Consider the following 26011-nt stretch of genomic DNA (forward strand, 5'->3'; position numbering starts at 1 on the left):
AAAAAACAACAACTTATGGCCCTTAAACCGCTGCTTACGAAAATTTGCTAAAATGCCTGGGCATTAGAGCCTTTTCAGACCACGTCACAAAGGACATTGCCCTTCGACATTGCCCTTCAGTAAAGCTTTTCATACACATAGGATTCACAACTATCACTCCTAACTCCAACATGTAAAGAACATGAAATAAAACCAATCTACTTTTTATTTCATTAGGGATGGATAAAAGTTCTTTTAAATGGGCCAGTAGGTGGCTTGTACAAAAGGACAACCAAAGATATAACAAGTTGATCAGTGCTTTTTTGTTTTAAAGAGGCTTCACAATCATTATTATGAACACATTTTCACAAATTATGATTTTTGGTAATGATTTTTGCATTACCATTTCTGGCTTATAAATGCTGGCATGGTCCAATTGCATTTCTATGATTTGTCATTGTCAGAAGGTTCACAAACAGATTAATGTTTAAACATTAATACTGTATGGTAATCTCCCAAAGCCCCATCGATGAGAAAGGAGCCCCTGTCACATATGGGTAACAGCTCTTATTCAGAAGATCTCATTTCCTTTGTTCTCTTATATACACTCATCGGCCACTTTATTAGGTACACCATGCTAGTAACGGGTTGGACCCCCTTTTGCCTTCAGAACTGCCTCAATTCTTCATGGCATAGATTCAACAAGGTGCTGGAAGCCTTCCTCAGAGATTTTGGTCCATATTGACATGATGGCATCACACAGTTGCCGCAGATTTGTCGGCTGCACATCCATGATGCAAATCTCCCGTTCCACCACATCCCAAAGATGCTCTATTGGATTGAGATCTGGTGACTGTGGAGGCCATTTGAGTACAGTGAACTCATTGTCATGTTCAAGAAACCAGTCTGAGATGATTCCAGCTTTATGACATGGCGCATTATCCTGCTGAAAGTAGCCATAAGATGTTGGGTACATTGTGGTCATAAAGGGATGGACATGGTCAGCAACAATACTCAGGTAGGCTGTGGCATTGTAACGATGCTCAATTGGTACCAAGGGCCCAAAGAGTGCCAAGAAAATATTCCCCACACCATGACACCACCACCACCAGCCTGAACCGTTGATACAAGGCAGGATGGATCCATGCTTTCATGTTGTTGACGCCAAATTCTGTCCCTACCATCCGAATGTCGCAGCAGAAATCGAGACTCATCAGACCAGGCAACATTTTTCCAATCTTCTACTGTCCAATTTCGATGAGCTTGTGTAAATTGTAGCCTCAGTTTCCTGTTCTCAGCTGAAAGGAGTGGCACCCGGTGTGGTCTTCTGCTGCTGTAGCCCATCTGCCTCAAAGTTCGACGTACTGTGCGTTCAGAGATGCTCTCCTGCCTACCTTGGTTGTAACGGGTGGCGATTTGAGTCACTGTTGCCTTTCTATCAGCTCGAACCAGTCTGCCCATTCTCCTCTGACCCCTGGCATCAACAAGGCATTTCCGCCCACAGAACTGCCGCTCACTGGATGTTTTTTCTTTTTCGGACCATTCTCTGTAAACCCTAGAGATGGTTGTGCGTGAAAATCCCAGTAGGTCAGCAATTTCTGAAATACTCAGACCAGCCCTTCTGGCACCAACAACCATGCCACATTCAAAGGCACTCAAATCACATTTCTTCCCCATTTCACCTTTCTACCCAAACATGTTGAAAACAAAGCCTTAGACTGCTGTCCAATCCTACCAGAATCAACATTGAATAGAAACTAAAACAAAACCTACCTTTTTGCTACATGAATTGTTAACTAACATGTGGCAGGTTATTGTGTGTGCCCTGGCTGCTGCCACAGAAGTCAAAGAATTCACAATGCAATGCATGTAGATCTTTATAAGTCTGTACATTCTATTGCTGCATTAATCTATATGAAGCTTCTGCCTGTTCTCTGTAGAAATTGTATTCCCAAACAACCCTCTTCATCTCCCTGCAGTTTGACTGAACTTTGCTCACAGTCTGTGATATGCTTGCTGCTGTGCCTGCCATTCATGTTGAACTTACATCTGTGGCTTTCCAGCATCTTGCTGACAATATGAAATGATCTATAGAACCTCTGCTATATGCTGCCTGGCCACATCTATCTTAATGATGCCTGAGCAGGACATCATGGGTCATGTAGTTACCAGTGCTAACTCCTGCAGACACTCATATCCAAAAGTGGGAGACAGGTAATGGATTATCATTTAGAAAAGCAGGTTAGACGTGGCACGTGGGTAAACAGAAGACAGTTACATTGTGGGTTACATTCAGAAATAGTCTTGAGAGGGAGGATTCTTCAATCCATGTATACAAATAAGGTGGTAAATTTGAACAGAATTTATTGTAAAAAATGCTTCATATACCTAATCAAATAATGTTCCAGGATAATTATAAGCACTCATTATTCTGTACATCCAGATAAATTAAATTACAGATCATGAATTGCCCTGTCCTGACCTTTTTCAAGTCACTTCTGGTATAAAAGAACATCAGTATGATACAAGATTATAAAACGTTCACTGGGATTATAAACATAAATACAAAAACCATAACTGCTAACATGGATTAAAAAACTGTTCCATTAAACCAAGGGATGGTTGAAATTGACATAATGCTCAAGTAGATGCACCAACAATCACAAAATCAAAAATCCCACCCCAAAAATGATAGATACCAGAGTACAGTACAGTACTAAATTCCACCCCACAATCCATTGAGACAATACCTTATATAGACTGCTAACCAGGCATTTAATAATAATACAGACCCGAGACCAGAGGATAAAAACAGCAACCAAATCACACAATAATAAAGACTCTAGAGCAGACAAATAATAATAATGGAGACATCCAGAACAGACATATATCGGAGACCGCTGAGGAAACTGTGATAAAATTACTGAAGACCACTAGAGCAGAAAGTAATAAAAACGAAGACCTCAGAACAGAAAACTATGATATTAGAGAGATCCTAGAGCAGATAAAAATACAACTGTAGACCCCAGAGCAAACTATGGCTGGAGAAACCATGAGCATACTACGACTGGAGACCCCAGAGCAGACTAAGGCTGCAGTCCTTAATGCAGACTATAGCTGAAGACCCTCAGAGCAGAAAATGGCTAGAAACTCTAGAACAAACAATGGCTGGAGACTGCAGATCAGACTCTGGCTGGAGACCTCAGAGCAGACAATAGCTGGAGATGCAAGTGACTGGATACCCCAAAGCAGACAACAATGAAAAACAAAATGCTCATCTCTCCTGTCCACTCTTATTTTCCCTGTACCACACTGGACTTTCTGTGCTCCTCTTTTTCCTGCTGCATGTTATATGTTCTGGTGTCAGGAGCCAGAGCAGAGAGGCTACTAGAAGTGGAGAGTACCGTAGAGCTAACATCATGTACTGGTCTTGGATCCTCTCCCATTTGGGACACCGCTCTGCTCTGGGTCTTTCTGTCAGCACATGCAACCTGTGTCAGGACACATAGCAGATCTGCAGGAGAGCACCCAGTAGTGGTGAGCACTAGTCCTATGTACTTACCAGTACCCATCCTATTGCACAAATGAGTGCTTCTATTAGTGATGATTTATGTTTGGTAGTACAGTGCGTGCTGCAACTCCAGGCTCAGAAGGCCAGGATTTTTGCACCAATACATTAAGCCAAACATGTTTATCAACATAATACAGTCCTAATGTTGTCAACAACATATATGTTGGCTTACAGTGAAAAAAAACCCCTGAAATCTAGATATTTTTGCTAATTTATTAAACAATAAAAACTGAAATATCACATTGTCATAAGTTTTCAGTTTCCTCAGGTTGGCTGGTGAATGTTGTTGGACAGCCCTTTTCAAGTCTCTCCAGAGATTCTCAATTGGATTTAGGTCAGGTCTCTAGCTGGGCCAGTCAAGAATGGTCACAGACTTCCTAAGCAAGTCCAATCAGTTTAATTAAACATAGCTGGACTACAGTGAAGGAGAAGAACCATCTCAAGGAGGATCGAAGGAAATGGACAGCATGTGAGTTAAATATCAGTGTCACATCAAAGGGTCTGAACATGTATGACCATATGATATTTCTATTAATATTGTTTAATAAATTAGCAAAAATATCTACATTTCTGTTTCTGTTCTTCAAAATGTGGTACAGAGTGTACATTAATGAGCAAACAATTTTTTTTTTTTTATCTTACTACTTGGTGGCAATGAAACAAAGAGTGAAAAATTAAAGTTCTGAATACTTTCCACACCCATCCTATGTGAAAGTGCATGTCCTTTTTTATCTTGAAGTAGCATATAGTTTTAGCAAGGAGTTTTAATGATACAATAATTGAAATCTCTTATAGGAATTTTCCCAACTGGACTGCTTCTTATCCTGTGTTTCTCTTGGGCCCAATGCGCATGCTAACATAGTTTCCATTGTGTAATTGTGGTAGAGTGCCCTCAGCATTTCAGTAAGTTGTGGTGTGAATACTGATTTCCTGGTTTTAGCTACTTAGCATTCTTATTTTAGCTTTAGTTTTTATAAGAATGTGTCATATAATTGTAAGGCAATGATGGGGAACACCTTCAAGTGTCAAAAATAAAAAAAACTACTTCATGACCCCAAGTAAGGCCCCTTCCACACTAGCGAGTGTGATGCGATGAACTCGCATCACACTCGCAACGCAAGCTGCCGGGAACGCATGGCCCGAACGCTGCACCGCGGGAGTGAACTCAGCATGTCAGTTCACTCCCACGGTGCAGCGTTCGGGCCGTGCGTTCCCGGCAGCTTGCGTTGCGAGTGTGATGCGAGTTCATCGCATCACACTCGCTAGTGTGGAAGGGGCCTAAGACTAAACGTTATCTCTAAATGTATTTATAATCGGACTTTCCCAAAACCTGTGTATTTATTTGTTCTACCTGCATATGTGGATCTAATTTTCTTTTTGAAGATTAGAAGCTACCTAAAACATATTGTATTCTATCATATAAAATCTGATATACTGGACTCCATTGACATTAGATTGCTATTGTGTTTAAAAAAGAAACCTGTAACCATCCTTTGGGGAAAATTGATCACAATACTAAATGAAAAAACAGCAGTTGTCTGTTGCCACTTTTGCAGAGCTGTGGCCACTTTTCTTACACATCTTGGGGTAGCAGAGAATAACCATCCATTGCAAAGACATACAGTATGTGGGTAATGGGTTATTAAGCTTAAAAGGTTATGCCCATCAGCTGTTTACTGCTAACATGAAAATAACTCTATGGACAGTTTTAGACAGGCCTTAGACTAAAGAGTCTTAAATGTACCAGATTTATTGCAGTGGCTGATGATGGAATAAAAGATCTGGTGCTCCATTACACTGTCTCATAAAAGTTTATTCCTCATATTAGATGGTCAGAATTAGGAACAATTCTGGCATGGGTTAGTGCATGTTAAATGTTCATGCTTCCAATGTGAGCCAAGTACCTTTCCAATTAAGTTCACCCACTCGTTAGATGAGACAATACATATTTAATGCATTGCAAGCCATGTACACAATTTTTTTATTTGTTGATTTTTTATATGAAACCTAACTCTTTTGTGTTTCCTAAAAGAATACAATTTTTCTTCATAATTCTCAAATAAAATTATAGTGTATTTCAACTACTTCTTGTAATCGACTGCACAATCTTTGCTTGTGTCCCTTTGTCTTTATCTCAGTATTGCCTTTCCTCCAGGTCCTCCTCTGAGGTTGATGGATGGAGAAACAAAGAAGGAAGGGCGTGTGGAGATTTATCTCAATGGCCAGTGGGGGACAATCTGTGATGATGGATGGACCGATAAGGATGCATCTGTTGTGTGTCGGCAACTTGGCTACAAGTAAGTCTAGTTCGGCAAATGGAATGCTTCCTTGACAGGCAATATATTTCTAAAAGGCAGCAGAGGTTTTCAAGTATTTGGAATTTGTACATTAATAAACATAAATTACTGTACAAGCCGAAATAGAATAATTGAAACAGTTGCCAGTGAAACTGAGATGCATATTTGGAAAATACAGTAAGTCTGTAAAATGTGCATGCATTAAGCTTTTTGGATGTATTACAATAGAAAAATATACTAACAAGACATTTTTACTGAATTAACATGATTAAGTTCCCGCTATGTTGATATATATCTTTAATTATTTGTGTTTAAAATAAATTATATAAATAAATTAAATAAATTATAGTAGGTAACAAATAACCTGAAACGGGAAAAGCCGTCTTGCACTTGAATCTGATAACATGTTGCAGCATGATGTGCAAACAACAACATTCATGGCAAATCAGTGAAAAAAGGGTAAACTTTATCTGCTCTCTCATGTGCATATTTACAGATAAAAACAGTGGCTTTCTAATAATAATAATAATAATACCTTTATTAATATAGTGCCCATAGATTACGCAGCGCTAGACACAGAGTTTACCAAATCATTCCCTGTCCCAATTGGGCTCACAATATTATCAATCTACCAGTATGTTTGTTTGGAAGAAACCGGAGGACACAGAGTAAACCCACGCAATCACGGAGAGAACATACAAACTCTATGTAGATCTTGAGCTGGGGCCCTAGTTTTTCTACTAGTTTTAGTAACATTCTGAACAGAAAAAAACACTTCTGTGTTGATAGTTTTCTCCAGTTATATTCCTTGACAGCATGTAATTTTCTGTAACATTTTTTATTCAAATATTTAAGGATGTAAAAATGGCAAAAAAGTGGCGATTCAGACATTTTGGCGGTATTTTTTGTAACTGTGTTCATACCCTGGAATAATTTTTTTTTTAATTTGATAGAATGGCATTTTGACATGGTGCTAACATGTTTATGATTTTTAATGTTATAAATTTATATTTATGTGTTCTAGGGAAAGGGGGTAATTGAAATTTTTACATATAATTTATTTGTTTTTTTATATTTTTCTTCTTCTTCTTTTTTTTTTTTACTATTTCAGGTCCTCTAGGGTACTTTTTAGGGTCTGATTGCTCATACAATATATTGCAAAACAGTACTACTATAGCAGTATTTTGTTAATTTACTGATTATCTCTAATAGCCTGCCAATGGCATAGATCAGTATCCATGACAGGCCTACAAGTCCATAATGACATCACAGGTGCAACGATTCAACATTCAAGATGGCAGCACCCACTGGAGGCACTGTTAACTGTTTTGATCTGTACCAGCAACAAACACACCATTTAGAGACATTAGTAAGCTCTCTCCATACATCCCCACAACAGCATAATAGTATTGTACATCATGGTGCGCAAAGGGGCTAAGTAAAGGAAAGTGCTCCTAATAAACATATTACTGTATGCACACTGTTGGGAACTTCCCAGTATTGTGAATGGTTGATACCAGTCAAAATGACTTGTAGTTTTCTTTTAGGAGAAATTGCATTCACAGTTTAGTTTTGAATTATACATGGTCCATTATGAGAAGTGGATAATAAATGTAATTTTTGGGTTTCTCCGTGGGGCCATAGGTTCTTGTGGGCTCATTGATACCAGTCCTGTCATAATCAGTTAGCAAGAAAAACATGCTATAAGCAGTAAACATATTATATATAATATCACTGCTTATAGCTGTGTAATATGACATCAGGACTTGGCCAAACTATGGGGATGAATTACTCAGTCAAATTGCCAGCTCTATAAACTTACACCACCTATATGGAGAGCGCTATAGGGCCCAGGGCCTATGACACACTTAATCTGCACCTTATTAATTTGAATTGTAGAAATGTAATGGTGATTATCTAGGTCTTGTTCATTTATTAAAAAATATGTCAATAATGAAGTGTAAAAACATAGCTTTCCTACTACTTCACAGTTGAAAAAAAACACAGACAACAGGGATTTTATATATTTTAGATTTAACCCCTTCTCGACATTTGACGTAAAAATGCAGTACTATTACGTCAAACTTCTGGCCCCGGCTCCTAAATATGTTATAGCCGACACCCGCCTCTAACACCCGCGATCGGAGATTTCTCCGATTGCGGGTGTTAACCCCTAACACGCCGCGGTCGCGCTGACCGCGGCGTGTTGGGGGCATTTAAAGTGAATCGGACCCCCCCGCGGCTGTTCCGATCTCAGCCCCGGGACTGCCAGTGGCCGGGGCTGCGCGATCCTCTTCTGTAATGGGAAGTGTAATGTAATGTGTAATGTAAAAACATTAAATGAAAACATTTTTAAATAAAAAGAATTAATCAAATAAAGTTAAAGTCCCCTAAACACAAATATTCCCTATACACATGCAATAAAGTGAGAAAACGCAAAATCGCCAAAAAACCCCACATATTTGGTATCTTCACGTCCGTAACAATCCGTACAATAACTCAGAAACATTATTGGACCCACTAGGTGAATGCTGTAAAAACAAAACCCGAAAAACATGCCAAAAATGTACATTTTTTGTAAAATCTCTGCACAAAAATGTTCTAAAAAGTGATCAAAAAATGTTATGTGCGCCAAAATGGTACCACTGAAAAGAACAAGTCAACACGTAAAAAATAAGCCCTAAACTAGCTCTGTCAACCAAAAAATATTAAAGTTACGTCTCCGAAAAGATGGCGATGCAAAAACAAATGAGATTTCCTCTATATTAGTTTTTATCCAGTAAAATTGTAAAAATAAATGAAAAACTATACAAATGAGGTATCACCGTAATCGTAGTGATCTATAGAATAAAGATAATATAGTATTTTTAGTGTGCGGTGTACGACCCCTAAAAAAGAAAGTACAAAATTACAAAAATAAAGTAAACCAAAATTGACAATTTTCTTTTCCTCCATAATACAAGAATTAATGAAATCTCATCAATAAGCTAATGACCCACTAAAATGAAGTATTTGTAAAGTGCATCTCATGTCGCAAAAAATAAGCCTTTTATGTCCAAATTGCCCAAAAATTAAAGATTGTATAGCCAATAAAAAGTGACAATGCATAATCTGCTCTGAATGGCGCAGCTCCCCTTCGATGCCCTGGCGTGTGCCCATACAGCAGGTTACCACCACATATGGGGTATTGTTATACGCGGGAGGGATTGGGTATCACATTATGTGGAGCGTTTTGGTATTTTATCAACTGAAAATTTGAAAATTCACTTTCAAAATTGCATCCGATTTTGTTTTAACCCCTGTAAAACAATTAAAGGGTTAACAAACTTCTTAAAAGTTGTGTTACGTACGTTGAGGGGTGTAGTTTCTATAATGGGGTAATTAATGGCGTTTTACTTTTATTTAGGTCTCTCAAAGTGATTTGAAACCAGAGCAGGTCCTTCAATAGCAGGATTTTGCGTTTTTTAATGAAAATGTGAAAAATCGCACCTAACGTTCAAAGCCCCATAACATCCTACAAAAATAAGAGTGTGCATAAAAAACCATGTCCACATAAAGAAGACATTCGGTGAATGTTAGTTATTAAGTATTTTTGCGGTTATGACTATGTATGGAAAAAGTAGAACATTTTGAAGTTCGAAAATCAAGAATTTTCCCAAATTTTCACCAAATATCTGATTTTCTCATAAATAAATGCAAAACATACCACCAAAATTTTTCAACTAACATGAAGTACAAAGTGTCACGTGAAAACAGTTTTAAAATCACTTGGATATGTTAAAGCGTTCCGAAGTTATAACCACTTGTAGTGACACAGGGCAGATTGGAAAAAATGGGCCATGTCAGGAAGGTGAAAAGTGGCTTCAGCGTTAAGGGGTTAAAGTAAATACAATATTTCACAGAAAAACACTGTACATTTCAGTACATTTTCCATACACATACTTTGTGTTATTGCTACACATAAGTAGAGGAAAGACTCACTTGTATCACAAAAACCCTAGACTCTGATCAATTGCTGGGGGATGGGACATAAGTAATTAATGGATAGCTCCCCCCATCCAACCTTGAGAGGGTTACTGCAGACTGAAGCTTGTTTCCTGCGGCCAACAATGTCATTATATGTAGCTGAGTAGACGTGAACAGCCTAAATCACATTAAAGGACTGTCTTACAAATTAGAAAAGGCCCATTAAGACACTAAATATATCAAGATATCTCATTTCTTGTGCAGCCAGGCATTACGTAATATAACACACATTATGTGAAATATTACATTACGTCTGAAGACTGGCTACATGATTTGACAACACTTTAAGATAATGGCATTGTAGATACTAAACACAGCGAAGGTTAAAGGGCCAGTGTTTGGATAAATACAATAAATAAAATGTTGACACATTATTTACTGAGGTTTCTACCCATTAATACAAAAACATTTAGAAATAATTTTCAGTGATAACATGTTTTATAAAGGTAAATTATAGAGTTCATTGAAATAGTGATGACTGTACTTAAAGGACACCTGTCATCAGGTCTGTGTCACTTGTCCTGTCACTACTACCTGTTGGATCAGCTCACAAGGATCCCATCCCAGCCTTTATCTAGTTATTTCATACATTATTCATTGTAAAATCATCTTTTCTTTATCATGTAAATGAGGCTGGTCACATGGTCATAGGCAGTGATGTCACCCCTGTTGCCCCTCCCCTCTCCTCCCCCTGCTCATGTATGTGTGTAATGTATAGTAAAGCATGGCTAGTGTGTGCACTGTTTCTGCTGACATGCTGCATCCTCCTAATATACAGGTGAGAGACACAGACATCAGCTACACATGAATCTGACATGTTCTGCTATAACATGGCTGCCTGGAGCTGCTGTATCTCTCCTAAACACACACACACATACACAGGCTGCAGGGGGCGTGGCCAACAGCACCAGGAAGCACATCATTATACAGCCTCACATCATTATACAGCCTCACATCATTATACAGGCTGTCAGTCATGCACTGGGGGTGTGGCTGTGCCTCCCACTCATGAATAGAGTGGGCAGCTTGAATATGCTAATGCTTCATTGGACATTTCACAGGTCATTTGCATACAGCTTTAGGACCTCATTGCTTAGGTTTACAGGCATGTAGAGGGACAATGAAGGGATAGAGGCAATGCTCTCTAATGGCAGTTTATGAAAATATATTTAGTTTAGGGGGGTTATTTTGCATGACGGGTTCTCTTTAAATGGTTTTCATAGCTATCAAACATTATAGTTAAATGGTCTCTATTGAGGGCCAGGGACACAACAAGACTTTATACATTATTTTCTACTCTGGTCTACTTTCCGCTGCACTTTGGCCACGCAGCCTATCACTAACTGACTTGATGTTTCAACCAGTGATTGGCTGAGCAGCCTCGACTAATGTTTTCTGTGGTGTTGAGACATTTTTTTTCCATGATGGGGTTTATGGCATGGGATAATATTTTATATTTTTATAGATCATAAAAGCATATGATATATCTGTTTATTTTTATATGGAAATTAGAATTTTTGCTTTTTTCCATATTTCTTAAATTTAAACTGTATTTTTCTATTATTTTAAGCCCCCTAAGGCCCTAGTGGGTCTGAACACCTATACCATAGAATGCAATACAACAGTATTGTAGTAAATTGTGATTATACTGCTACTCTTTTACAGTGCACACAGTAAAAATCCATAGCCATAGGACCTATACAGAAAGTATACAAGAAGCTTGGCACTCTAGGAAACCACCAGGGGTAATGAAAGCAGTCTTCTTTATTAGCGTCTCAGGAACACAAAATGAGGGAGTAGCCTATACAAGGGAAACCCCCCTCAGTCACTTTCTGTAAATGTCATCCAGGTGGGTAATTGGTGAATTATATAAACTTGTATTAAAAACAAATGTGCAGTAGGGAAATATTGGATGGATACATGGATGCAAAATCATCTTAAAGGTGCCTTTTGCTAACTGGGAGAACACGGTAGCATAAACTCTTGAGCTATTAAATTTCATTATATGCTGTTACCTACAGGTGAAAGGGGGCCAAATTCGCTCCCTCTCTTGCTAATATCTATATGTCTCAGTGCATACCTCCCAACCGTCCCGCTTTCGGCGGGACTGTCACGCTTTTTAACCCCAGTCCCGCCGCCCCGGGAGGATAAGGGAATGTCACGCTATTCCCCGCATTGTCCCGGGCCAGGAGACTGAGTCCCGTCCCTTGGTCCCGGGACCAGGGTCCGACTTGCCTGGCTGAGAGTAACCGCGAGGGGGGGCGGGGGGTTCGGGTGGCCAGGGCACACCTGCTGGCTGCAGCACACACTACCTCTGGGGATCATCACAGCAGTGAATGTGGTCAAGGACCTTCGATGAGGTCATGACCATGTGACGCCTATGTGGGAGGAGCTACTGAAGACCCCGGTAGAGGTTGCTGCCATGCATGCCGAGGTATGTATGAGAAGTTATACAGAAGCAGTGCAAGGAGGTGAGACAGGTATATAATGTGGGGGTGGGGGCAGTGTGACAGGTATATAATGTGTGGGGGGGGGCAGTGTGACAGGTATATAATGTGGGGGGGGGCAGTGTGACAGGTATATAATGTGGGGGGGGGCAGTGTGACAGGTATATAATGTGTGGGGGGGCAGTGTGACAGGTATATAATGTGTGGGGGGGCAGTGTGACAGGTATATAATGTGTGGGGGGGGCAGTGTGACAGGTATATAATGTGTGGGGGGGCAGTGTGACAGGTATATAATGTGTGGGGGGGCAGTGTGACAGGTATATAATGTGTGGGGGGGGCAGTGTGACAGGTATATAATGTGTGGGGGTGCAGTGTGACAGGTATATAATGTGTGGGGGGGGGCAGTGTGACAGGTATATAATGTGTGGGGGGGCAGTGTGACAGGTATATAATGTGTGGGGGGGCAGTGTGACAGGTATATAATGTGTGGGGGGGCAGTGTGACAGGTATATAATGTGTGGGGGGCAGTGTGACAGGTATATAATGTGTGGGGGGGCAGTGTGACAGGTATATAATGTGTGGGGGGCAGTGTGACAGGTATATAATGTGTGGGGGGCAGTGTGACAGGTATATAATGTGTGGGGGGGCAGTGTGACAGGTATATAATGTGTGGGGGGCAGTGTGACAGGTATATAATGTGTGGGGGGCAGTGTGACAGGTATATAATGTGGGGGGGGGGCAGTGTGACAGGTATATAATGTGTGGGGGGGCAGTGTGACAGGTATATAATGTGTGGGGGGGGGCAGTGTGACAGGTATATAATGTGTGGGGGGCAGTGTGACAGGTATATAATGTGGGGGGGGGCAGTGTGACAGGTATATAATGTGTGGGGGGGGCAGTGTGACAGATATATAATGTGTGGGGGGGCAGTGTGACAGGTATATAATGTGTGGGGGGGGCAGTGTGACAGGTATATAATGTGTGGGGGGGGCAGTGTGACAGGTATATAATGTGTGGGGGGGGCAGTGTGACAGGTATATAATGTGTGGGGGGGAGCAGTGTGACAGGTATATAATGTGTGGGGGGCAGTGTGACAGGTATATAATGTGGGGGAGGCAGTGTGACAGGTATATAATGTGTGGGGGGGGGCAGTGTGACAGGTATATAATGTGTGGGGGGGCAGTGTGACAGGTATATAATGTGGGGGGGCAGTGTGACAGGTATATAATGTGTGGGGGGGCAGTGTGACAGGTATATAATGTGTGGGGGGCAGTGTGACAGGTATATAATGTGTGGGGGGCAGTGTGACAGGTATATAATGTGTGGGGGGCAGTGTGACAGGTATATAATGTGTGGGGGGCAGTGTGACAGGTATATAATGTGTGGGGGGCAGTGTGACAGGTATATAATGTGTGGGGGGGCAGTGTGACAGGTATATAATGTGTGGGGGGGGCAGTGTGACAGGTATATAATGTGTGGGGGGGCAGTGTGACAGGTATATAATGTGTGGGGGGCAGTGTGACAGGTATATAATGTGTGGGGGGGCAGTGTGATAGGTATATAATGTGTGGGGGGGCAGTGTGACAGGTATATAATGTGTGGGGGGGCAGTGTGACAGGTATATAATGTGTGGGGGGCAGTGTGACAGGTATATAATGTGTGGGGGGCAGTGTGACAGGTATATAATGTGTATATATGTGATCTAGTGAAAGGGGGTTGCTTTAAAATTTTTCTTTTTTTTTCAATTTTTTTAAAAAAATGTTACCATTATTTTAGACTCTCTAATATAATATACTGGAATACTAGTGTATAGCAATATTACTGCTGATCTCTAATAGCCTCTCATCTGCTATTAGAGATCATTACACATGGCAGGCCTACTAGTCTCAATGGGACTTTAGGCTACCATGACAGCCGATCACCAAGAGGAGGAGTTTGGGAAATCAGGAGGCTGCTGGAGGAGGAGGCTGGGTACAGGAGGAGGAGGAGGCTGGGGACAGGAGGAGGAGGAGGCTGGGGGACAGGAGGAGGCTGGAGCAGGCTGGGGAGCAGAAGGAGGAGGCTGGAGGACAGCAGGAAGATAGAGGATGGAGGAGGCTGGAGGACAGGAGGAGGCTGGAGGACAGGGGGGCTACAGGAGGAGGCAGGGGGGCTACAGGAGGAGGCAGGGGGGCTACAGGAGGAGGCTGGAGGACAGGAGGAGGCTGGAGGACAGGAGGAGGCGACAGGAGGAGGCTAGAGGACAGGAGGAGGCGACAGGAGGAGGCTAGAGGACAGGAGGAGGCTACAGGAGGAGGCTAGAGGACAGGAGGACGCTACAGGAGGAGGCTGGAGGACAGGAGGAGGCTACAAGAGGAGGCTGGAGGACAGGAGGAGGCTGGAGGACAGGAGAAGGCTGGAGGACAAGGGGATACAGGAGAAGGCTGGAGGACAAGGGGATACAGGAGGAGGCTGGAGGACAAGGGGATACAGGAGGAGGCTGGAGGACAAGGGGATACAGGAGGAGGCTGGAGGACAGGGGGATACAGGAGGAGGCTGGAGGACAGGAGGCTACAGGAGGAGGACAGGGGGCTGGAGGCTACAGGAGGAGACTGGAGGACAGTCTATATGTTTTACATGTTACAGAGTTGCAATAGGGGATATTATATTGGTCCACGGGAAGGGGGGCAAATTAAGGGGCGTTGTAGCATTTGGGGACCATCAAGTTCGATATTATACTATGCTTGAGGGTGGGACAATGGGCGTGGCTTAGAAAAAGGGGGAGGGGCTTTGTGTCCCTCTTTCTCTTCTCCAAAAGTTGGGAGGTATGCTCAGTGGGAGGAAAATATCATCTTCTGCCCCAATAACCCACAACGGGGGTCTATAGTATGGATTGGCCATTACATAGACAACGTGGTGTGGGTATGAAAGGGTTCAGAAGATTCTTTTAATAATTTGGGGAGCAATTACATTGATTACATTTTGTTTTGGGGGCCAATTGATTTCTTAGATGTTAACTTGTCGGGTAGGGGTAACAAAGTACAGGTTTCCACATATAGAAAGTAAACTGCCAGAAACTGTTTTAGCTACAACTTGTCATCCTGCACATGTCATTAGTAACATCCCCTATGGGGAAATGACATGTTTAAGAAGAAATTGCAGTATTGACAACCAGTTTTAATTAGACTGCATTTTGATGAAGAAGCGTCTGTATGAACATAAATAAAAAACGGAATATAGTAAGGGCTGAAGAAAGAATTCCTCATCTCATATACAACACAAAATTTTGGAGGGGCCCACTCGGGCCCCCAGATCAATTGTAGCAGTGTTGGGCGTCTCTCATAGCGATCTGTGTCTTCCGGACACAGATCGCTGTGAGAACATTTGCAGTCACTCACTGCTTTCCCCGGCAGCAGCTGCTGCATCGGAGGCTGAAGGACCTGCGATGACGTCATGGTCACATGACCTGCCGGGGAAAGCATTGACCACACAGAGAGAGCTGCATCAGTGAGGTGAGGGGGGAGACATGGGAGGCAGTGTGTATACAGGGGAGAGGGGGCAGTGTGTATACAGGGGGCAGTGTGTATACAGGAGGGGGGGCAGTGTGTATACAGGGGGCAGTGTGTAAACAGGAGGGGGGGGCAGTGTGTATACAGGGGGAGGGTGCAGTGTGTATACAGGAGGAGGGGGACAGTGTGTATACAGGGGGGGCAGTGTGTATACAGGAGGGTGTAGTGTGTATACAGGGGGAGAGGGTGGCAGTGTGTATACAGGAGGGGGGCAGTGTGTATACAGGGGGAGGGAGAATGTGTATACAGGGGGAGAGGGTGGCAGTGTGTATACAGGAGGGGGGAAGTATGTATACAGGGGGAGGGAGAATGTGTATACAGGGGGAGGAGGGGGGAGTGTGTATACAGGTGGAGAGGGTGGCAGTGTGTATAAAGGAGGGGGGAAGTGTGTATACAGGGGGAGGAGGGGGACAGTGTGTATACAGGGGTAGGAGGGGGGGCAGTGTGTATACAGGGGTAGGAGGGGGGCAGTGTGTATACAGGGGGAGGAGGGGGGAGTGTGTATACAGGGGGAGAGGGTGGCAGTGTGTATACAGGAGGGGGGAAGTGTGTATACAGGGGGAGGAGGGGGGGCAGTGTGTATACAGGGGTAGGAGGGGGGGCAGTGTGTATACAGGGGGAGGAGGGGGGAGTGTGTATACAGGGGGAGGAGGGGGGGCATTGTATATACAGAGGGAGGAGGGGGGCAGTGTATATACAGGGGGAGGGGGCAGTGTGTATACAGGGGGAGGGGGCAGTGTGTATACAGGGGGAGAGGGTGGCAGTGTGTATACAGGGGGGGGGCAGTGTGTATACAGGGGGAGGGGGGCAGTGTGTATACAGGAGGGGGGGCAGTGTGTATACAGGAGGGGGGGGATGTGTCCACGCGGGGGAGGGGGGGCAGTGTGACTACTGAAGGGGGGCCCATAAAGGGGCCCACTAGGGCTCTGTCGCCCAGGGGCCCACTAAAACCTGGAGCCGGCCCTGCCAATAGTAATTTTCCTATTACAACATACATTAATTGCAATATGTGTAATAGCATCAATTTTATAGAATGCTCTCTTTGTAAGAAACAATATGTGGTCTACATATAAGAAGACATTTTTTGGATATGAAATGGTTAATGGGGCACATTTACTTACCTGGCCGCTGGAGTTCACAGAATGTTCATTGTCCGTGTATAATGCTCTGTGCACCCAATATCCTGCATGTGTTGCTTCCCCGCTCAGGTCTGACAGCGTTCACCATCTTTTAAATGGTGCATGTAAGTGCATTAGCTTGCAACACTATGTGAAAGTTAAATCCTGTGCTCAGTTCGAATCAGTCAGATTGTCCAACGGCATGCCCCCCAATTTTGTGCCGCATGGAAGCCAGCGCAGCTGTGCAAAAAAATGGTTGCATGTGACACAATCACAATGCACCCGCTACTTAAATACCCGGGCAAGCCTTTTTCCCTTTGAAAAAAGGGCAGTCCGAAAAAAGTGCATTGCAAAACGGCGCAAAGCCTTAGTAAATGAGTTCCATTGTGTTCAGTGCTATTGTAAAGGTAAGGCAGACCTAAGGATGCTAAGCTACAATGATACACCAACATTCTCCACCTACTTTCTACCGTATTGGTGTTCTCAGGATGCTGATACAATTGAAAGATAAAATAGAGCAGGGAGCAATAAGTTACTGTTTAAATTGTCATGATGGCACTTTGTAATAAATAAGTGGTTTTTGTTTGTAATCTGGGTCCTCAGTCTCCAAAAGATTTGTCATCACTAGCTTAGGTCATGTCCCCTTTTACTGAGGTCATACCTCCTTTCTCATATTAGTAGTAAAAGTGTCTTGAGAAATGTGGTGCAAGGTGCTACAGACAGTTATTTGGTACAGTTATTTTGTACAAACATTCTTGTTCTATTTGATTACCCAAAGCATATGTGTACTTGTTTTGCTGTATTATGACCACCTTATGACATCTAGGAATAAATGTGTCTGATAAAGGGCAAACACCACATGCTGGTCATACAAGATGCATTTAATCACTGGGGGACATATATCTTTATTTCCGCTAGTTAAATTGTCTAATCTTTAGTCATTTGACTACAGTTCTTAAAAATGTAAAACACAGCCTCAAATCCAAAATCTCTACTTTCCGTTCTATTTTTCTTGTGTCAAACATCTATATAAAGTGGTCATAAGCTCTGACTTTATTGTTCTCTAGATTTCACATATAGTATTATTTATTTAAAAAACATCCCCATCTTTATACCTAGAACTGATAGATGCTTGCAAGTTCTCAGGTTTCCTAAAGACATAAATGATGAATTGAAAGCCTCTCAGCTATTGGCTATGGAGAAGGTAATTACGGTACCTGGAAAGTGGTTCTAGAGAATAATCAAGCAAGAGACAGACAGGCTCCCTATTCATTATTGTTTTGGTGTAATTAAATAGCAACTTAGGTCCGTCGTGGTATTCTAACTGATGATGACATTTAAAAGCACAGATTTTTCTTATTGCAATTTTTAAAATATAACCTCCCTATATAAATTGCTCCCATCAATCTTTAGAAGACAATTTTATTCTTTCCCACTTATTAAGGAGGTTTGGCAAGAATAGATGATGATAGATGATACATGTCCAATCATGGATATCACACCATTCCCACGGACCACTGAATCAACAGTACTGTACAGTTTGGTAAAGTTTGGTAGGTAGAGACCTGTGATGTAGGGGTCTCAGTGATCAGACAATTATCACCTATAGTGTACATGGTGCAGAAAGGCACAGGGTGTCATTGTGGATGGTAGATACATGTCACCAATGTGCCTGGCATCGGTGAAGTAAAAACCATTCTTGATGGTGTCAGCGGCATTTGGCCACCGATACAATGCCGTACAGGTTTTTCTTGAGCAGGCACCGTGCTGGGTGGGATGGCTGCTCCCACAATCCAGGCCAGGGCCTACAAGCCCTATGTGTCAGAGGAGGGTGGGGTGTGGTTTCCTACCTGAGAGTGAAACTCAGTTGAACAGTGTGAAAGTGTGAACTAGAGCTGTGCAATGCTGTATTGGAAACCCTGAGGACAAAAAAGGTGCACCGAACCCGGTCGAGGTCAAAGTTCGCACTGTGCTATATCACAATTGCTGGGATTTATCCTTAACACTGTATTATTTTGTTTTTTTGCCGGCTGGAGCAAGCCTTTGGTTTCTCAGTTTTGCTGTTTTGTTTTATGCCACAAAATAAAGACAACCGTTTTTTGTTTGTCTATAAAAACTGCTGCCTGGCATTTCTCTGATGGCTTCCATTTCAGCGAAACCCCACAAATCCTCTTTAATGCAATCTGTCAGCAGTTTTGACCATACAAAACTCCAGACAGTGTTCGGTAGCAGCTCTTATAATGTGTACATAGGCCACACAGTAAACAGTATGTTCATGTATTCTTATTAGCAGCAGGACTGGGAAGATGATTATATAATAAAATCTGTTCATCTGAGATTACAGCACTGTCTTTATAAGAAAAAATAACAAAATAATTATTCTGAAAGGTGTTCACTCCATATAATGTTCTGCCTTCTAAAAAGATACATTATTTGATCTCTGCATTGTATATCTATCATTTTTACTTTAAATATTTCAGAGGTCCTGCTAAGGCCAGAAACATGGCTTATTTTGGAGAAGGTAAAGGGCCGATTCATGTCGATAACGTTAAGTGTACTGGAAATGAAAGATCCTTAGGAGACTGTATCAAGGAAGATATTGGAAAGCACAACTGTCGCCATAGTGAAGATGCCGGAGTGATCTGTGATTACTTAAGCAAGAAAATGACAGCCATGGGACATAAAGGTGGGCTCTGCTATATCCATCTACAATAAATCTCTCACAAGCCAAGATATGATTCCTAAGAAAAATGGTCAGTCCTGAATATAGATCAATAAACAAAAATGCGCACAGCATACAAACTAAATCTATGCATATTACAGAAACAATGGGTAAAATTGCATGATATGTCTGATTTTTGTGTTGTACAGGGAGATAGGAGAAGAGCTCATTAACAGCCGAGCAAAGTATTATAAATGTGCCTTCTATTTTCGATGATAGCAAAAGCACCTTCCTACATCTCTCAACCAAATGGAAATGTTTTTATTAAAAATGGCCCTGTCTTTTGTCTCAGTGCCTATAAGAAGTCCACAGGCAAATGAGTTCACTGTGTCTAGAGGAAGGTCAGAAACTTCATTTACTTGACATTCTCCTTAGTCACAGTCACAGCTGTTCTGCTGAAGCCTGTGGAGTGAAGAAACAAGAAGATACATTATTAACAGCCTCAATCAGAGACAAGTAGGCAACTGCCAAGTTACAGTACCAATTAAGAGTTGGGGGATGCTATGGGTGCCGTTGCTAGGCAATGAACCTATTTTCCTAGAATAAATGAAGTTTTGCAGATCATACATTTCTGCAAACAATAGAACTCTCAGGACAGAAGGAGCCATTCAGTCCACAGCATAAATAATTATCAGCCTTTACAATTTCACAGTTAGTCCTAACATGTAGAAAGTTGGAGAAACCAATTTATCTGTCATGGGAAAGTTTTGCATCACTTCAAAAACCACATAGTTTATGCAGAGCTGTCGACCCAATACCCAGTATACGGTAGATGCCATCTCCGCTGATCAGCCGTCCCTATTTCGATTTGCTTCCTCTTTCCATATGTATTCTAGTTAGTATTTGTTTCTTCCTGGGTTCTTAGTTGGCCAACCATGCCTCCATATGTGTCATACTATTTCTATGCCTCCATATTTCCCACCTGTAGACCACCACTCCAAGTGTTCTGTACTGGAAATGACATTCCAAACCCTGCAGACAGGTACAATGTTCCTGCTCATTGACCTCTTTAGAAGGTTTATAACTCTTTCATTACCAGACTACAGGGTTCGTTTTTCAGATTATATTTTCATTTGTTTCCTAGTTTATGAGAATAAAAGTAAACCTAGTGTCTGGGTAATTTATTCACACTGCACATTCCTACCTCAATATATATAATATCTCGTAGAGTAGATATATGAATGTCATTATTCCTTTTTTTATGGAAGCTTACTGTATCAATAAGCTTACATGAAAATATTTAGGGAACCTGTCACTATGAAAATGTATTGCAATCTACAGAGAATAGGGAGTCTTCTCTGCAAAACAGTCAGTATTACCTGGATCAAAGGACTATGGCCTTTTCAGACAAGACCAGAAGCTCCTCCCCATGTCCCATTCCTCCTCTCACCATACAGCACTTAATATCATGTGACCAGGGTGATGTCACATAAGGTCCTTTACCACCTCACATTTGCAAAATCACAAAAAAATCACAGCATGGTTCCATAGATTTCTAGTTCTCCCTACGCCTCCATTGAGGCATGGTGTGATTTTATGTGATCAGATACATACATGGGGGAGATTTTGCAAATGTTAGGGGTAAAGGACCATAGATGACATCACACTGGTCACATAACATGAAGTGCTTAATCATGTAACAGAGATCTCTCTCAATGTGCCAGCAAGGCACTGTGTATAACATTTGACAGAGTGGGGCTCATTTACTATGGGTCCGAATGCCGCACTTACGTCTGGTTTCCCGAATATTTCTGTTTTGCGCCAAATTGGCCCGGGATTTTGCCGCACGCGATCAGATTGTGGCGCATCGGCGCCGGCTTTCACACAACAGAAATCGGGGGGTGTGGCTGTCGGAAAACCCGACGAATTTGGAAAAAACGCTGAATTTTTTTAAAAAATTGTCGCAAAAATAGCACTCATATACACCGGAATGAAGGAGGTGAATTCCTGCGAATTCCGTCGGACTTCAGCACAGCAGCGACACCTAGTGGACATCGGGCTCACGACCTTAGTGAATCCTGGCAGAACCGAATCAGCGTCGGAGAATGCGCCGCTGGATCGCGAATGGAACTGGTAAGTAAATCTGCCCCATTGTTTCCTACAGAGCTGTATATGTCTGTAGCTGAATATTGGCATATGTTCCGGTAGCAGTATGACCTGTCAAACTAGCGAGGCAGGTCGGTGCAGTTATTAATGCAGGACTCCTTTATTTTAATTGGACTCCCCACAAATGAGTTGCATATAAGTTTACAAACACATTTTTTTTAACATTGCAGCCTTGAAAATGAACCTTTTAGAATTAGGATCAATGATTTTAATCATAGTTTTAATGAAGTATTTAATTTGGTGGGTTAATTTGAATGGCAGGTTCGTTTTAATCTTAGGAAACGGTAATAGATCAGCATTGGTACCTATCGTTCACAGGGCTTCCGCCAGGAATGCATAGGAGTACCATTCTGCTATGGCAGATTACTGTCTAATATCTTTGCTAGTTCCATACAAAACCACTGTGATAGAACAACGACCTCCATTATTATTATTGTTTTCCAATTTTTGCTACATCTGCAGGTTTAACAAGGCAGTTAAATTGATAGACATGTTTTATTGTCCATAAAAGAACACACTTTAAGGGGGTCAAGAACGGTGTAAATGAAACACCCCAGGAGCAGTGTTAAATAGTTTCTTTTGTTTTCTGTTTTAAATTGTTTATTAAATCCTATCCAGTAATGAATTTGTACAATATCATAGCAATTTTAACTAAGCCAGCAGGTTTTCTGCTTTATTTGGTAATTACATACATGGACGTCTCATTCTACAGATGGAAAGGACTATTAAAATGAATAATACAAGACTATTTAGAGTAGGTTTTCTGTGCACTGGGTATTATTACTGAACCAAAATAAAGATAGGAAGTACAAATGTGTTTACAAAAAAAAAATCTCTCTTACCACATGCGGCAAATTGCTAACCAGGGCGTAATTTTGCCTTCACAATAAAATAGCAGAGTCTTTAAAGCTTGCATAGTAAAAATGTAGATATAATGCAGATGATAGATATATGCAGAAAGGTGGACAGCACTCCAGTTTTCAGTGTTAGTTAAAGGTTTATACAAACATTGGCAACATTTTAGTGGGAATACGCCTTTGTCAAGCCAAAGGTGACAAAGGTGTATTCAGACCAAAACATTGCCACTCCTCAATATACCTCACCTTTAAATGACTCTGAAAACTGGAATGAGGCTTACTTTCTGGATATGTTTCATGTTTAGGCCTTGCCTGGACATGTGGGTCCTGCACCACTCTCAAGGAGAATTTAATTTACCCAGTGCTGTCTTGGACTTTCTGTTACTTAGATAGATAAAAAGATAGATTCATAGATACATGGATACGTAGATAGATACAAATGCAAAAGAGCAGCATTAAAGTAAGTGAGTAAGTAAGTAAGTAAGGCAAGGGTGCTATCCTGATCCTCTTACCAACAAGAGTAAAGTGATATATTTAAGAAAACGGTGAACTAGAATGTGGAAAAAAAACACTATACATTTTCTTTATCTGGGATGTTTTTAAATTTGACTATAGAATATTTTTATATAAATATATAAGTTTATAGTTAGAGAGATTCATCGGCACTCCAATAAGCGCTCAAATAATACTTCAAAAACATTTTTAAAAACCCACAAGAATGAAGGCAAATAACATTGTATTTATGCAAACAAATAAACAATAAAGACAAGAGATAGCGGCACTCACCGGGGAATCTTCTTTATTCAGGTTGATGCATAAGACAGGGCTTGATACGGCTATACGAAGCGCAGGAGTGCGCGAAACGGCCCGTCGCCGAAGCCTTTCTTGTGCTGCACCTCCCTGTCTTATGCATCAACCTGAATAAAGAAGATTCCCGGGTGAGTGCCACTATCTCTTGTCTTTATTTGTTTGCATGGATCATCTACCTGGTTGAACAGCTGAGCACCACCCATATATCCTAACCATACCAAGCCCGAAGTGCTGTGCCTGTGTTTCTGCCATCAATTACCCCCGCTCCTGGTCTGGCAGTGCCGACATCCCGCTAGGTGACTTGCCAGTCTCTGGCGTTTTTCTATTCTATTAACATTGTATTTATTGTCCAAAAAGTCATAAGTACATCCATGAAAAGTGCTTTGGCCCATCACAACCTATTAAGTACAATAAGACACATCATATAAGCAAAATAAGGACAATAGTACAATGTAAATTGGGTATAAATTATGTATATCTCACATTTTTTCACATTTGATAAACACATTTAACCATAACTTCACTATGTTCATGGTATTATCGCCAACAAATGTGCAGAAATATGGAAGGAAATAATATTATATTTTCATGTACCCTATTTTCAGGATCAAACTTTATCCATTTTCTTATGTTCTTTTTAGAAGGAATAAATCTTGGCAACACATCCAAACAAGTCATACATGTTCAGTCATTTTCTAATTGCATCAATGTTAACTTTTAAAATGCCAGTTGATTCATCTAGAGCCTAAGGCCCCTTTCACACTGCATGTGTGGGATTGTGTATACTCCCAAAAGTTAGTTCCTGGATATATAGGTCCCCATAGAAGGCTATGGTGCCCAGCGGCGGTACGGTGCCACACACATGTGACACTTTACTGTACTGTGGGAAAATATATAGCATGTTCTATCTTTCCCTGTACGTACTGCCTGGCACCATACATCAGAATGCAAAGGAGAGGCGCTCACCCTCCTCCTCTCCAATGTGCTGCCATGTGTTTGCCCAGGCTCCTTTGTTTTGTGGTAAATGTCTTGAACACTCGACACCAGTAAACTGCCACACCCTTTAACAAGAGTATGTTAGCTGGCACTCAATACCTGTGGAAGTAGCAAGGGTTAACTTGAGCTTTTGTATACTTTTACATTATGCCTTAATGTTTGTTAGGTACAATGTAATTTATCTTGTGCTGTGGTTTATCTATGGTTTGATATTTAACCCCTTCCTGCACCTTGACGTAACTGAACATCAGTTGTGGGCAGTTACAGTACCATGACGTACAGTTATGTCATGGTGATCGCCGGGCTCAGAAGCTGAGCCTGGTTGATCAGTGCGGGATCCCACACTATGTGAAAGCCGTGTTCCCGCAGTAACAGCTGAGATCGCACCTTTCACAATCCAGGCTAATTAACCCTATAGACACCACAATCATGGTGACCACAGCATCTATAGGACATTACTGTGACAATCGGCACCCTCTGTACAGGGCAATACTGTTAAATATTGTAGTAGTCTATATAGCATTGTATACATTTGTTTTTACAATGAGACCCTATGTTCAACTTACAGGATCCTACTGTTAGTTTATCTAGATGAAGTCATGAGATATACAATGGGAGGTCTCACATTATGCAGTATATGTGAAACAGAGTGTGTCCTTCATTTTGATTTTTTTTGCCACGGTTATGTTTATTTAGGTAAAATTTAGAAATAGAACTGGATTAAGAAGATTTCTGAGTTTTCTCTACAGTATATTTATGTTTTTCCTTAAGAAGTCTGCATATGAAATTCACCTATTAATTTACAATAATATATGTTTTTTTACAGAATCCTCGCTTGTCTGTGGGATGCGTTTACTACATCGACGTCCTAAACGTATTATCGGTGGGAGGAACTCTTTACGGTAAAATAATTTACCTTTTAATTGGGGTTTTGTGTAATTGACTGAAATAAACAAAGGATGATGAAAAGACACATATGGAACACTGAGGTTGGTTTCTATAGCTGGTTCATTTGATGCATATTTCCTTAAAAATTTGCATCAGTATTTTTATTTTAGACCCTTGTTTTTTTTTTTAAATATTGAAATAAGTGGAAAACATTTTGCACAGATAATATAAAACCAATTATCATGCGAAAACACAGGAGGGGTGTATCATTAGATGTGTATAGTACCTCTTAGGAGCTGTGTTGAATGTCAGATTTATCATAGTGGCTAAACCAACTTCATAAATCTGGCACGTGAGGTGTTAAGGTCTGCAGTGTATTTGCAACCTTTTTGTTGAAAAGTCACAAAAAAGTTGCTTTTTCTAGTACTTTTTTTCTTTGGTCCTTCTGCAATAACCCCATCTCAATCATGATTGGCTGATAACAGCAGCATATGTCACTGTTGTTTTCGAGTAAAGCTTTTCCAGCAATCTATAAAGATGCATCATTAAACCAGGTATTTTCTTCTAATAATAGAACTTTCTATAGTATAAAGAGTAAATTAGAGATGAGAAGTTTGTAAAGGGCTAAGCAATTTACTGGGCAAAA

The 26011-nt window shown here is 41.3% G+C and overlaps 1 protein-coding gene across 1 annotated transcript in view; it reads left to right on the plus strand.

The window, feature by feature from the left end:
• Positions 1-26011, plus strand: part of PRSS12 (serine protease 12) — a 104299-nt gene that overhangs the window by 62179 nt on the left and 16109 nt on the right. The window contains exons 8-10 of the mRNA XM_072119201.1: positions 5706-5847; positions 19467-19672; positions 25304-25379. Of these exons, the coding sequence (XP_071975302.1) occupies positions 5706-5847; positions 19467-19672; positions 25304-25379 (424 nt within the window). The remainder of the gene's footprint in view (positions 1-5705; positions 5848-19466; positions 19673-25303; positions 25380-26011) is intronic.

This window comes from Engystomops pustulosus, chromosome 1 (genome assembly GCF_040894005.1).
Source record: "Engystomops pustulosus chromosome 1, aEngPut4.maternal, whole genome shotgun sequence".
In the NCBI taxonomy this organism is placed as follows: domain Eukaryota; kingdom Metazoa; phylum Chordata; class Amphibia; order Anura; family Leptodactylidae; genus Engystomops; species Engystomops pustulosus.